The sequence below is a fragment of the Phocoena sinus genome, chromosome 3, assembly GCF_008692025.1.
Source record: "Phocoena sinus isolate mPhoSin1 chromosome 3, mPhoSin1.pri, whole genome shotgun sequence".
In the NCBI taxonomy this organism is placed as follows: Eukaryota; Metazoa; Chordata; class Mammalia; order Artiodactyla; family Phocoenidae; genus Phocoena; species Phocoena sinus.
The window spans coordinates 2,205,632-2,219,884 of record NC_045765.1 but is presented as its reverse complement, the minus strand read 5'-3'; the positions used below and the strand labels follow the sequence as shown (position 1 = coordinate 2,219,884).

Genomic DNA, 14,253 nt, shown 5'->3' with positions numbered 1-14,253 from the left:
GTAAAATGCTCACGTCAGTGTCCAGAAAAGAAGTTTCACTGGCACTCGGCCATGGCTACTTGCTCTCGCCTTGTCTGTGGCAGCTTTCTTGCTGCAACAGGAGAGCTGAGCCGTGGAGACAGAGGCTGTCACTCACAAAGCTGAAAATGTTTACTATCTGGCTCTTTACAGAAGTTTGCTGACCCCGTGAGCTAGGGGAGCCGGGGGTCTCACCCAAGATCATACATGGCTGGGGTGGGTGGTGCACCCCACAGGGAGAGATGGGTCACGACCTGTGCAGAGCTGCCCGGGGCCTCTGCCCCTGCCCACATCTGTGTATCAGGACCCCCGCTACTGCAGGCCAGCAAGTCTGAGGCTCCTGCTCCCACCCCCGCCCAGAGGCCCAAATGCCAGCTGGCAGCCAGGCCCACCTCCCCAGCGCCTCTCTGAGTCACCGGCTGTTGAGACACGAGGCGCGAAGCCATGATTTCTAGGACCCGTGACTCAGGGCAGTGGGTTGGGGGGATGGCCAACAGGGCCCAGATGGCTGTTCCTGCTCGCCACGTGAGGGGGTCCTGTGGGTGAGGCTCAGTGACCCAAGACGGCCTGCCTGGAGGGGATGGTGCCCAGGGTAGGTGGTGCCGGGGTGTGTGTGTTGTGGGGGAGGGAGATGCCGGTGCCCGGGGGTGGGGGGTAGTGCCGGTGTGGGGGGACTAGTGCCCACGGCTCCTCAGGCAGAGGGAGGAGGAGGGTGTGAGGTCGGGGGCGCTGGAGCTGGAGGGGCACGGCGCTCCCACCATGTAGTAGCCGGGCAGCAGCTTCTGCAGGAACTCGGCCTCCTTGTGCATCACCGTCTTGATGATGAACTCATCGTCACTGGTGACGTAGAACAGGGAGCCGCTGGCACCAGGGTTGGACAGCTCGATGAGCGGCTCATTGCACAACGAGTACTGAAAAGGGGGGCAGCGAGTGGGCGGGGTGCTCACCAACCCCCACCCCCCCGGGGGCCCAGGGGCTGGCAGGCAACCCCGAAACTGGTCACCGTCAGCTCCATTTTACAGACAAGGCCACTGAGGCTTGGAGAGGGGGACGGTCTCGCCCAAGGCCACACAGCAAGGATTTGAGCCCGGGCTAAGCCTGCAGCCTCAGTGCTGACCCACTAGAGTGTGTTCCCTCTCCTATGAGGGACAGACACCTGGCCATATGGGGAACCGACAGACCTGGCCACGACTTGCCTCCCAGCCTCCCTGCAGCTACGACGGTCAGCTCTGACCCGTGAGCCTAAGCACAGGCTGCCGCGTGGGACTTGGGAGAGGCTCTCTAAATGGGTGGCAGAAGCTGGCGCACCTCCTGTCTGCACCCCTCTCTCCCCCCGACCTGGAACCCCGCAGCCGCACTGGACCACGTGGTGACCTTGGGGGTAGAAGCCCAGCACCAGGAACGGCAAAAACAGAAGCTGCGTGCCAGGTGAGCAGCCCCATCCCGGCCCCCTCCCACCTCTCTTCCCCACCTCCTAGTCCCTGACACCCACGTTCCACCTCCGCTACCACTGCCCATCGTCCCCGCGCACCCCCTCCGCACCATTAGATGGTAAGTTCTAGGGAGACAAGGATACCTACATGACTTGTTCACATAACAAAAGGGGTTCCTAGCACATACTTCAGTGCCTGGCACAGAGCAGATGCTCAATTGTTAAGCAAATGAATGAAAAGCAAGGCCTGCAGGCCTTTTCAGCTGAGTCAATGAAGTACTTTTTGGAGTTGAGGCTGTCTGGGTCAGGTTTTCTGTCTCTTGCACCCCCCAAATCCTAATTGAGTACCGCTGGTATACACAGCGTGGAGGACAGGCCCCCTTTCCTATCCACAGAGAAAAGCAGGGAGACAGACACAGGACCCCACTGCCCTAGGCCCAGCTCCTGGATACAACTACACCTGACGCCACAGCTGCCCCTGGATGTCCAGGCCCCTAAGCCAAAGGCTACCCTGTGTCCACAAGCACTAGGTGTGGGGGTGCTCACAAGCTGGAGCCCACTTCCAGGGCTCCTCAGAGACCACTGACAGCCAACCCTGGATCCCACCCGCCATCACCCCTTCCAAGCACGGAGCAGGACTGCACTGCCTGGCTTCTCTGGGGTGGGGTGACGCTGTCTGACAAGCACTGGCCAGTGAACTGTGAGCACAAGTGGTGGGTCATCCCCAGGTTGGAAGATTTAAATGCTGCTGTGTGCCTTCCAGAACTCTCCCTCTGCCTCGGAGGCCAGACGTTTGGGGTGGGAGCTGCTTCATCAGCCTGGTGTGCCAGTGATGAGCACAGCCCCTAGTCGACCCAGGGCGGACACAGAGTGTGAGCAAGAAACACACCACTGTCATTTTAGGCCACATGGATGCAGGGGTCTGTTTCTTACCCAGCATGATCTGCTCTGTGCTGACTGATACATGCTGTTCCCAGTGCTCCTGTTTCTCACGTATTACTGACTCTCAGGAGCACCAGCAAAGGCAGACTCAGGTCCAAAGGAGGAGGAGCCTTCTTCAGTCCCTTGACCAAAAGCCAACTGCCACTTTCTCAGTACTACCTGACACCCAAGCATATTTCCATGCACCCCCTGGTCTGCTGGTGCCTGACCTCAGCCTTGAGAGGTAGGAGCCGGCAGTTTTATTGCCCCCACTCAGTGTGATGGAGGCAGAAGCCAGCTCATATGGCAGTCAGCACAGTCAGGATATGCCAACTAACAAGCAGCCCCCAGACAGCACTCACAGTGCGTCTGCTGTGGGTCAGCTGGGGCTGTGTTCTTCGCTGTCACTCAGGGGCCCAGGCGGGGGCCACCCCTAGTGAGGCACTAACACTTCCGCATCTCTCTTGGAGTGGTGGGGGGACAGTCAGTCCTCCCACCAGGGATTCTGAAGCCCAGTCTTAGCACCGGGGACACAGCAGTAAACAAAACAGTCTGAATCCTTGGCTCCTGGAGCTGACATTCTTTTTTTTTTTTTTTTTTTTAATTTATTTTTAGTTTTGGCTGTGTTGGGTCTTCATTGCTGTGTGCGGGCTTTCTCTAGTTGTGGTGAGCGGGGGCTACTCTTCACTGTGGTGCGCGGGCTTCTCATCGCGGTGGCTTCTCTTGTTGTGGAGCAGGGGCTCTAGGCTCGCGGGCTCAGTAGTTGTGGCGCGTGGGCTTCAGTACTTGTGGCTCACAGGCTCTAGAGCACAGGCTCAGTAGTTGTGGCACACGGGCTTAGTTGCTCTGCAGCATGTGGGATCTTCCTGGCCCAGGGCTCTAACCCGTGTCCCCTGCATTGGCAGGCGGGTTCTTAACCACTGTGCCACCAGGGAAGCCCTGGAGCTGACATTCTAGTTGAAGCCAGACAGATAAATAAAGTAATACACAGTGTGTCAGATGGTGACAAAGGGCACAGAGAAACATCCCGCGGTTGAAAGGCAGACGTGCTGGAGGCAGTTACGGTGGCCAGGTGGCCAGGAAAGGTGTGTCCCCTGAGGAGCCAACATCGAGCAAAAGAATGTGACTGAGCCCGTGCAAAGGCCCTGAGCGTATGCAGATGGTGGAGGACAGCATAGGGAAGAGGCCAGGTGGCCAAGGGGATGGTGCAGCGGAGTTCGGTTGGGAAGGGAACCAAGGAGGCCAACCTTTATTCCAAGTGCGGGGACAGCTAGGGAGTGACATGGTGCGATCTGTGCCTTAAGAGGCCCCCCTGGACTTTGGGGTGCGAGCCCGACGGGGTACCCAGGTGGGTGGGGCGGGGGCTGGCCAGGGCCATCAGTGGAGGACGAGGAGTGGCCAGATTCCGATGCATCCGACAGCAGGGCTGGCCGTGAGAGCAAGAGCAGCTCAGGGAAGGCTCGGACGGGGGCGAGGGGCGTGCAGCTGCGGCTACAGCCATTGTCCATCCCCGCTCCGCCTGTAGCCACTAGCCACAAACATCCACAGCACAGAGGCCCCGCCCAGGTGCCCCGCCCTCCTTGCGCTCCGCCAGGCATGGGCCCGCAGCCACCGCCGGGCACCTTTGGGCACAGACTACAGTGAAGCACCCTGCAGGAGAGCAGGGACGTCGAGCGGAAAACCCAGCAGAAGGGAAGTGTCCAGTTCTGTACAGGATATATCTACGGGAGGAGAAAGTTCTGGAACCAGATGGCTGACAGCAGCTGCCCTGGTGAGCAGCTTCGTCGGGGCCGTGGGTCTTGGGCCTCACTGGGCACCACTGCCGAGGGGCAGGCGGGTGACAAGCAGGGGCTCCTGAGCCAGGTAACCCACCGTCAGGACGGGGTCATGGGCAGACGACCCCCGATTCAGGAAACAGCCCGCCGCCCCACCCCACCCCCATGCCCTGCTGTCCTGAGCTGAGATTAAATGACATTTAACCCCAGGAGAGCACAGGGGTCTCACAAGGGGTGAGAATGACTATGCACAAAAAAACTCGGGCCTGGTGCCTGTAGCTGGGGCGGGGGGCGGCAGCCAGGGGCCGAGGCCGTGACCGTGGAGGAGAGGGGAACCCCGGGGGAGGCAGGGCCGGCGAGGGAGGCGGGGACAGTCCGGGCACCCGGTCCATCCCTGCCCCGCCGCGTGGGCTTCACTCCTGCAGCTCGGAGCGACCCGGCCCACGGGCTGAGGGGCTCCGCTTGCCCTCCGCACGGCACCCATTTCCTTGCCGTGTTTCCCGGCTTGCTCCCCGACGGCCGACCCCAGCAGGCTCCCCGAGGCCCTGTCTGCAGCACCCCCACCCCCTCAGGCCATCCCTCAGGATGGACACGCCTCAGGTCTGAACCTTCCAGCGAGTTTCCAGCCCGCCAGGGCCCCGTGGCCCAGAACACCCAGGCCATCTCCGCCCTCCTGCTGCCATTCCAGGCTCACGCTCCCTCCGTGGCCTATGTTGGGGGCTGCAGGGCTGCTGCCTGCCTGTCCCTGGCGGTGTTGGTGGGAGTGGAGGTTAGGGAGAAACGAGAACACTCCCCGTCTGGGAGGAGCAGGGAGAATGAAGTTGAAGGTCGCCAAGGTGGGGCCGGGTGACCTCAGACGTCTGAGGTCCCTACACTTTACTTATCAAGTTCGAGATCAGGCCCCAGCCATCTCCGTGGCCCACCTCTGTGGACGTGGCAGTTCCACTGTCCACTCCCTGCTAATGGACACCGAGGCCATTTCTCCCCAACTGTGAACAAGGCCGTAGGTCTCCCCTCCCGGTGACATGACAACACAGAGTCTGGGTAACCGGCGTCCTTTCTGCTGTAGAACTGCCAGGCTGCACACGAAATGCTCCTCCGCGCGCCGCGGGGCTCACAGACGAGGGAAGCTCTTCCCAGGGCTGGGATAGGGGAGGTCGTGTGGGACTTGGTGACTTCTGGGCACTGACCGGGCAGAGCTGGGGAGCCCCAGGTCACACATGTCCCCGGCCGGAGCAAACGCTGGGCCTCCAGAAGGACGTGGCCCCGGCTGAGGGCACAGCTTTCCCACAGATTAAGACCCGAACGGGAGCAATTGGAACACAGTCAAGGCCCCCCAAACCCACGGATCGGGCCTCCCCGGAGACGGCAGGTGCCAGGAGGTCAGACGTGGGCGTCTTCGCAGACGCCGAGGCCTCCACATGCAAAGTCACAACGTGTGACCAGGCGGGCCTGGAACAGACCAGCCGGACCTTCTGAAGTGGAGACTCTGGCCGATGACCCAGACGCTGCTGCCGTGAAGCCCCATCTGGACATGACCTTCAGGAGTCCTGACAGGGATGCGAGGTCAGAGGGTCTGGCCTAGGTTTTGTTTTTTCTAACTTGAGAGACTAAAACCACAGCGGAGCTGGGAGGACAGAGTCCAGGCTGGCCGGTGACGGGACAGTCCCTCCAGGATGAGCGCACAGAAGACTGTAATGTCTGGAAGGAACAGACGGCCCGGCCAACAGCCAGCGAGAACCGAGTCCGGCCCGCCCCGACTACAAACTGAGCAGGGAGCCCGGCGACGCTGCACCCACGTTCCTGCCCCACAGAGACCAAGAGGCAACAAACAGGCGGTGATCTGAGCCGGCGAGCCTGGGCTGGAGCCGGGGGACTGGGCACGCAGCAGCAGCCGAGGACACACTCACCAAGTAGTCATCCGGCCGGATCCCAAAGAGTTCCCGGAAGTAGCGGAAGGCGACAGGCGCGTAGGTCTTGAACCTGAAGTCCTGGAAGTGATGGGCAGGGGTGAGGTTGCTGCCTTCACTGCAGAGGAAGCAGGGGGGAGGTCTGTGAGGGACGGTGGCTCGTGTGCTCTCCCCTCACCCACTGACGGCCCGCCTGCCTGCCCAGGCCCAGGCTCAGCCCCAAGGTCCCCAAAGAGCCAATCCAAAAAGCAACACGGGGCTCCTGATGGGACAAAGGGCCATAGCCAGCCTCGGGCTGTCCCTCAACAACCACCCTCCCTTCATCAGCAACAGAGCCCACAGCATTGGGTGTACACATGGCTGCCCAGAATAAGACCACTGCCAGCCTCTCCCACAGCCTGGTGTGGTCAGGGAGCTGTGCTCAGCCAATCCCCTGTGAGTGGAGGAGAAATGATGTGGGTCCTTTCCTGGTCATGCCCTTAAAGGGCAGGGGCATGTGCTCTCCTTCTCCTCCTTCCTGCTATTGGAATGCAGGTGTGATGGCAGGAGCCTAGGCAGCCCCCGGGGGCCACTGGTAAGTAAAGCAGCATATTGAAGATGCTGGAGACACCAGAAGGAATCCGGGCCCCCCAACATCACAGAGCCACCTGACCAGCCCTAGACTATCAGTGTGTGAGTGTGTCGCACGCAAGCGCACGCACACACAGGCGCGCGCGCACACATACACACACACACACACACGAGAAACAACAAACTTCTGTCTTTCCCTATTTTTAAAAGTCACCATTACGTTGCGTCCCTGTGATTCAGCAGCAAACTAACATCCTGACACAGGGCTGGACCTCAAAGCCAGGAGACCCCAGGAGGGGCCAGTGCTATTTTTGGCAGAGAAAGGAGCTGAGAGAACGGGAAGACTATTTCCTAGCACCGCTGTCTGCGAGCAGGGCGAGCTGCTGAAGGCACGGGAGCTGCCCCTGAAGGCCAGGCCAGGTACCTGGGGAAGAAAATGCTCTCCACCACGTAGAAGTCCTGCATGAGCACGTCGCGCTCCGGCTTGGAGCTCAGGTTGCCCACGGTGTAGCCAATGCCCAGCTGGATGGCCCCCTTCAGGGTGGAGGACGTGGTCTGCGGAGAAACCCAGCCACATCAAGACCCCCGGGGCCGGTCCCTGGCCCAGCCCTCGGCCGCCAGGGTGAGAAGCAAGGTGGGAGGCCCCCTTGGGACAGGGGGGCGGCATCTGGCCTGCCGTTCAGCCTGCACAACCACACAGCAAGGAAGTGGCCTGGCTGAGATGCCAACACCACCTGGCGCGGCCCCAAGGCCTGTTTTCTATCCAGCTTCTAGAAGGTTCCCAAATCTCAAAACTGCCCCAACGCAGCAAGGGTCTTTGGGGGATTTTGCCAGGGTTTCCTTTGTGGGGAGGGCACAATACACAGCAGTGCCCAGGCTGCACTTCCGAGACCAGGGTTCCATCTGTCCACCTTCGAGGGGCTCTGCCTCTCTATTCCTCGGTCCCCACCCCAGTCGAGGATGGAGGTGACAGCGTCAGCCCTCCCGGGGCCACCCTCATGCCCGCCCACACTGGAGAAGCACCAGCTGCCTGTCCATCTGTCAGCACCGCCGCTCATGTTACTGTCACTGTGAGCCCTTAGCAACGTGCCCACCACTGAGGAAAGACACCTCGGCCCCCAAGCCACTGACTCTGGTCCCCAGCACCCCCACTGCAGGAGCAAGCCCTTCCCCGGCACCCGCCTCTCCTCCTGAAACCCCCCGCGAGCCACTCCCTCAAGATGCTACTGACTGAACACAGCTCTCCAGAGAAGATATGCAGACAGTCAACAAGCACAGGAGAAGGTGCTGAACACCACCAGCCACCAGGAAGATGCAAATCAGGACACAGTGAGACGCGCTTCCCACGTGCTGGGAGGGACAGAACCAGAAAGACAGACAACAAGCACCATGGAGGCCCAGAGAGTGGAATCCTTGTGCTCGGCTGCTGAGAATGGAAAAAAGGGCAGCCGCTGTGGACACAGTCTGGCAGCTCCCCCACTGGGTTACATACGGCTCTCATGGGACTCAGCAGTTCCACTCCTAGGTGTGCAGCCCAGAGAGAGAAGCACAGTCCACACGAAAGTACACAAACCCTCACAGCAGCACTACTCACAACAGCCGAAAAGTGGAAACAACCCAAGTGTCCATCGAAGGATGGTGGATACACAAAATACTTCCCCCTCCACGCACGCGATGAATGCTTCCCCCTTCATCACTCGACCATGAAGAGGGGGGAAGCCCCGACACTCGCTACAGCGTGGACGGACCCTGAGAACACGACGCTCAGTGAGAGAAGCCGGACACAGGAGGACACACAGGGTGTGATTCCACTGACGGGAAATGTCCAGAACAGGCCGATCCACAGGGACAGAGAGTGGGTTCCTCATTGTCAGGGGCTGGGGATGGGGTGGAGGAGGCGAAGGGGTACGGGGCTTCTCTTGGAGGTTAACAGAAATGTTTTAAAGTTGACCGTGGCAATTGCTGTACAGCTCTGAATACTCTAGAAACCACCTAACTGAACACTTCAGAAGGGTGACTCATAGGCTGCATGCACTGGCTCCCAGCAAAGCTGGTATTTTAGGAGGCGCAGCAAGGCCGGGGGGAGGGCGGGGACCAGAGGCGGCGGGGCCCAGGGTTGCCTCTCACATCCCTGGCCCGACCCCTCCTCTCCTCAGCCCCACTTTCAGAGGGAAGGGAGGGAGCTGTGATTTCCTCTTGCCCAAGGTCACACCCAAGGCCACAGGTGACTCAAGGAGCCCAGCAGGTGGTGCAGCCTCAGAGCACCTGCTGGCAACCAGCAACCGAGAGCAACTGTCTCCAGCCACCTAGTCTCCAGCCACCTACGGCCGCGGCCCACACCTGACCTGCAGGGCCCGGTGCACCCACGAGGACCCCTCGTCCCACCCCCGCCGACCGAGGGCAGAGCAGGAACCTTCTTGTAGGTGGTTTCGCCGGATGCGTCCACACCCCGATGACCCAGCTTCTTCCCGTGGCCAGGGCCCGGCTGTCCAGTCATCAATGGGGCCTGGAGAAGAGGAAGCAGGAAGTGTTTAGAACTGGCAACGAGGCACTGCTGCAGGGGCCAGAGTGCTCTGGAAATCCTGCCAAGAAGGGGCTTCGTCGCCACCCGGCCGGAGCCCAGGGCGGGGGCCGCTGGGGGCGGGATGCGGGGCACTCGGGCTCCACGCCCGGGGGGCTACCCCCAGACCAGGACCGCCGGCTCCTCTAGAAAGCAGGAAGGTCGGCAGCCCCGGCCCTCTGCAGGCGGAGGGAGAAGAGCCCCAACTTCAGGGTCTCCCCCAACCTGGCACTGCTGACTTGGGGCTGGTCACTCTGTGAAGGGGGCGTCCTGGGCGCTGTGGGGTGTGGAGCAGCATCCCTGGCCCCCCCACTCGCTGCCAGGAGCCCCCCAGTTGTGACAACCACAGACGCCCCCAGACATGGCCAGGTGAGACCCTCTGGGCTGGAATGACTGCAAACAGCATCTCCTCCCTGAGGGAAGAAGTCCCGTTGGCCTGGGAGCAGGCTGGCTCCTGCCAGCTCCAGGGGACACATGTGGCATCCCAGCAAAGTCGTGTGAGAGCCGCTGGCCCCCGTGTGTGACATCACAGGGGGAGGATGGTGGATGGGGCAGTGGGGCCTGGAGGGACACAGGTGCCAGCTCAGGGCCGGGGCTCCACGAGTCACAGACATTTAAGAAGCACCTGCCGCCACCTGAAGGGCTCAGACCAGCCTGTTCTGCTGACCACCAGGGGCCAGGCTCCGCTCAGGGAACGTTAGTTGCCAGCCCTGCTCCACACCCATCTCTGGCTCCCCACTGCCTGCGGCCTGGACGCCCTCCGGGACCCCAGCAGGTGGACAAAGCTCACCTAAGAAGGACCTGAGTGCCCAGCCGCGTCCTGGGAGAGGTGCCTGGCTGGGAGGGAAGGCAGACACCCGGGCGGGGCGGGGGCTCCTGTGCACCTGGGCTGCCTCTAACCCGCTGTCCGCGGCTCCTTGGACAACAAGGCTCACAGACGCCCCTCGCAGGCGGCCTCCGGGAGTGACCGGAAACTGACCAGGGACTGGGCGCCAGGGGCTCACGCGAGCGGACAGGACTGGAGGGACCCGGACAGGTGTGTGGGGCTGCTGGGGCGCCATCCTGGAGGCGCGGCTGGCGGGCGATGGCACCACCCTCTCCAGGTCCCTTCCGCCTCCCCGCTCCCTGGACAGCCCAGGGTAGGATCCTCGGGGCCCTCCCCGCCCGCCCCACGCCTCCCTGAAACTCAAGACGCTGGCGGGACAGACAGGTTTTCACCATCTGACGACAGTTGCTTATTTGCTTGGCCAGCATCTGGGGCCCAGGGAGATGCCCGAGGCCACAGAGCAGGATGCGGGCTGGGCCGGGCACTTCCGGTCCACCTTCGAGAGGCAGGCCAGGGTGGGGCCCACGGGACACTCACCTCCACTGGGGTGGTCTTCTTCGGGGCCAAACCTGAGGAGGAGAAGGGAGACTTCAGTCTGGACACGGGGACGCCACCATACACACACCCTGTGCCCCTGGCAAGGCCGTGAGGACCCCACATGGCCAACGGGCCTGGGGACGTGATGCAGACGGGCTGGACGAGGGGCCCTGAGGCGGGAAAAGCTGCGGGAGTGACCACCACGACGTGGCCGCACAGACGAGGGGCGGGAGAGGAGAAACGGCACAGCCCACCACCAGGAGGGCCCTGGGCGAGGGCAGGTGGTCGTCGCAGGGACGGGGCAGCAGCGGTAGGTGGCTGGGGCCCAGGCTGGAGTGACGGCGCGGATCCCGAGGCAGCCGGGCCAGCCAAGGATGCTGCCTGGCTCCCACTCACACGGCTCCCAGCTGGGGTCCGGGGGGCCCAAGAGGCTCACGTGGGGAGGCCTCAGGCCAACCACTGACCCCTCTGACCTCGGTGTCCTCACCCAGAAAGCAGGCTTCTGCTGAGGATTACCTGTTCAGTGAGTGTGATCAGCAGATATCTGTCGCCCCAAGGATGTCCACATTCTGATCCCAGAATGGGCTTTAAAGGTGGGGTTAAGTTGAGGCCCCTGAGACGGGGATGACCCTGGATTCCCTGGGGGGCCCAGTGTCATCACAGGGTCCTTATAAGAGGGAGGCGGGAGGGTCAGAGGCAGAGAGAGATGGGAGATGCTGCGCTGCTGGCCGTGAGGATGCAGGAGGGGCCGCGAGCCAGGGATGCGGCGCCTCTGGAAGCTGGAAAAGGCGGAACCGATGCTCCCCTGGAGCCTCCGGAAGGACCAGCCCTGCCCACGCCTGGATTCAGCCCCGGGAGGCCCGAGTCGGACTCCTGACCTCCAGGACTGTCAGAGAACCAAGCTGTCTGGTTTTAGATCAAGTTTGTGGTGATTTGTCACAGCTGCAACAGGAAACTCAGACACCGGTATCTACCAGGTGTCAGCTTGGAGAGGGGAGGCAAGTGGTGACCAGGACAGTCCCGTCCCCCGCCTTCAAGGGCTCACAGCCCAGCGGGAGCAGAGAAGGGCCTGGACAGTGCAGCGAGTGCCAGCAGGATGACTTGGGGTGACAGGTGGGGGGTCAGATCAGCAAGGGAGGACTTGGGCTTTTACCCCAGGGAGGTGGGAGTCCTGCAGGACCGGGGGTGGGAAACACACCGGACCTGACTCAGGTGCCCTCTGGTGGCCGTGGGAGGACAGACAGGGTGAGGACAGAGCCGGGGACCAGTGGGGAGGGGACCGCGCTGGTCCAGGTGGGAGATGATGGGGTGGACCAGGGTGGCTGATGTGGAGGGGTGAGTGAGAAGTGGGAGGATTCTGGTTAGCTCTGAAGTCAGGATAGACAGGCTGTGCGCACTGGGGGCGGAGTGAAGAAAAGTGAGGAGTCAGGAATGACTCAGGATCTTGGAGCGACTCACAGGAGAGAGCTGCCTCGACCAAGATGGGGGACCCAGCAGGAGCAGGTTTGGGGGGTGGTTGGGTGCAGGGTGGCCATGCTGAGTGCGAGAGCCCCGTGAACCCCCTGCGTGAAGACGTCAAGGGGCAGCTGGACCCTGAGTCAGGAGCTCGGGGAGGCCCAGGCTGGAGACAGGGCTGTAGGCAGCTGTCTGGGGGTAGAGGGGGTTCGAGCCCCAAGAGCAGACAAGGCCATCCGGGGAAGGTAGGGGTGGGGGAGGAGAGACGCCCCCGGAGCGGGGTGGGGGGAACAAGGGCAGCCGGGGAGCAGCAGGCCCAGGTCAGGGGTCAGAACACCCACTCTATCCACCCGACTTGGGCCAGGGCTGGAGGCTGGGGACTGACAGCGATCGGGCATTCGGCTTCCTCTGGGAGGATGAGAATGTTCTGGAATCAGTGGTAACGGCTGCACGACACTGCAAGAAACACTGAGCTGCACACTTAACAGGGAATTTTATGGTAGCCATGAACTATCTCTCAGTAAAGAACATAAAACCAAGACGACACGGCCGTGGCACAGCCAGGCTGGACAGGGTAGGGACTCCCCTGAGTGCCCATCTCTGTGCGCGACCCCCAGAAGACAGGAAACTGAGGCCAGGTGGGCAGCCAGCTGGGCGCTTCGTGGCAGCATGGCCCACAGAAGGGACCCCCCCACCCCCAGAGGACAAAGCCCACGGGCCCTGGAAGGCGCGCATACCACCACCAGAACGGGAAACGCCAGCCGCATGTGGGTCACAACAGTCATGCCCGCCGGCAACACGCGGGCCTCCCAGCCCGGGCTCCCTGGCCAGAGGGACCAACCTGGGCTCAGCCCCTCCCGAGGCCCGGGGGGCTGGCGGAAGGTGCTGGAAAGCCGACATAATATTTTCGTTGGCTGTCCAACAGCAGAACAATGCATGGTTTTGTGTCTGGGGTGTGGGGGAAGGAAGAGCGAACAAGGCAGGAAGCGGCAGTGGACCGCGCAGAACATTCCAGACTTCGTCTGAGCCCAGGCAGCCCCTCCTCGGCCCACCTGGGGCACCTGAGCCCACAGCCCAACCCCTGCAGCTCTGCAGCTCCCGGCCCCTCATCCCGGGGTCCAGCTGGTCCAACACGGTGGTCCCGATTCCCCCCCAGCCCCAGCCCACCACCGAGGCCTCTGCAGTCTCAGGCCTGTGGGAGCGGCCTGGCCAACACCAGCATCAGACGCAAAGTCCCAGCCGGGTCCGCCCTGCCTGGGGACACTTGAGGGACTGACCTCAGGGTCTCCCCGCTTTGTGCCTGGATCTCACCCCCAGGCCCCCCCGCTTCTCCTGGCTGCTGAAGGGGGAGACCCACCCCACCCGGAATACCCCCAGGCGTGAGGCCAGGAGGGGCAGCAGGCAGGCTCCGCGCTGGCCCAGGTCACAGGGCAGGGACAGAGCGAGGGGAGGACAGACAATGGATGGAATACCGGGGACGGCGCCGCGCCCTCTGCCCAGACACTCTCCCCAAAGTCCCCTCGGAGGGGCCTCCTCATGGCCTCCCCGGGTCCCGCCATCCACACGCTCTCACTCACCCTCTGCAATTCCCTTTTAGAACCTCATCTGTTAGTCGCCCTCCTGACCAGGTGACCCTGTTGCTGGGGGCCATGCGGTTCCTGCACCCGCTTCCACCAGCCGGGCCAGGGGCGGCAGGGACCAGCCAAGATGTCGAACTCCTCCCAGCCCAAGATGTAACCAATTATCTTTTGAATGAGCCACCCTGTTTTCAAGGAAATTAAGTTTTAAAAATAGACGGGGGGAGGAGGAGAGCGTGAGGCGCTGCAGAGCTGAGACCTGGGGGAATCTGGGGGCACAGCTGTGCCTCGGGCCGGGCTCCCCGCAGACACCTCTGAAGCCCGCTGACGAGGGACCCACCCCCTCCTCAGCACACACAGGACCGCTTCTCTACATCTGATGTGGAAAATGAGGCAGAGAAAGCTCCCCAAGGACCCTGGGAGGGGCCTTAACATCTGTCCTTCAGCAAAACCACTAGGTTTTTTCTACCTTGACGTCTACCCAGAGTCCACCACTGTCCCCGGCTCCTCTCAACCCTCATCCTCTCCCACCTGGACCAGCTCAGTCCCCTCCCCTCTGGTCTCCAGCTCCCACCCTCCCTCCAGCCTGTCCTCCCCACAGCAGCCACCAGGGGGCACCTGTGAGCACCTGAGTCAGGCCCCACCCCTCCTCTGCCCACAGCCCTCCAGGGT

The 14,253-nt window shown here is 62.2% G+C and overlaps 1 protein-coding gene across 6 annotated transcripts in view; it reads right to left on the bottom strand.

Annotated features, from left to right (window-relative positions):
- Positions 1-14,253, bottom strand: part of PIP5K1C (phosphatidylinositol-4-phosphate 5-kinase type 1 gamma) — a 59,388-nt gene that overhangs the window by 20,286 nt on the left and 24,849 nt on the right. For all 6 annotated transcript variants that reach the window (XR_004349078.1, XM_032625756.1, XM_032625757.1 and 3 more), the window contains exons 2-6: positions 10,550-10,581; positions 9,040-9,132; positions 7,051-7,181; positions 6,057-6,174; positions 777-929 (exon numbers count right to left, since the gene is read on the bottom strand). Coding sequence is in view for 5 of the 6 variants with exons in the window: in XM_032625756.1 (XP_032481647.1) it covers positions 777-929; positions 6,057-6,174; positions 7,051-7,181; positions 9,040-9,132; positions 10,550-10,581 (527 nt within the window). In the remaining variant the exon portion in view is untranslated. The remainder of the gene's footprint in view (positions 1-776; positions 930-6,056; positions 6,175-7,050; positions 7,182-9,039; positions 9,133-10,549; positions 10,582-14,253) is intronic.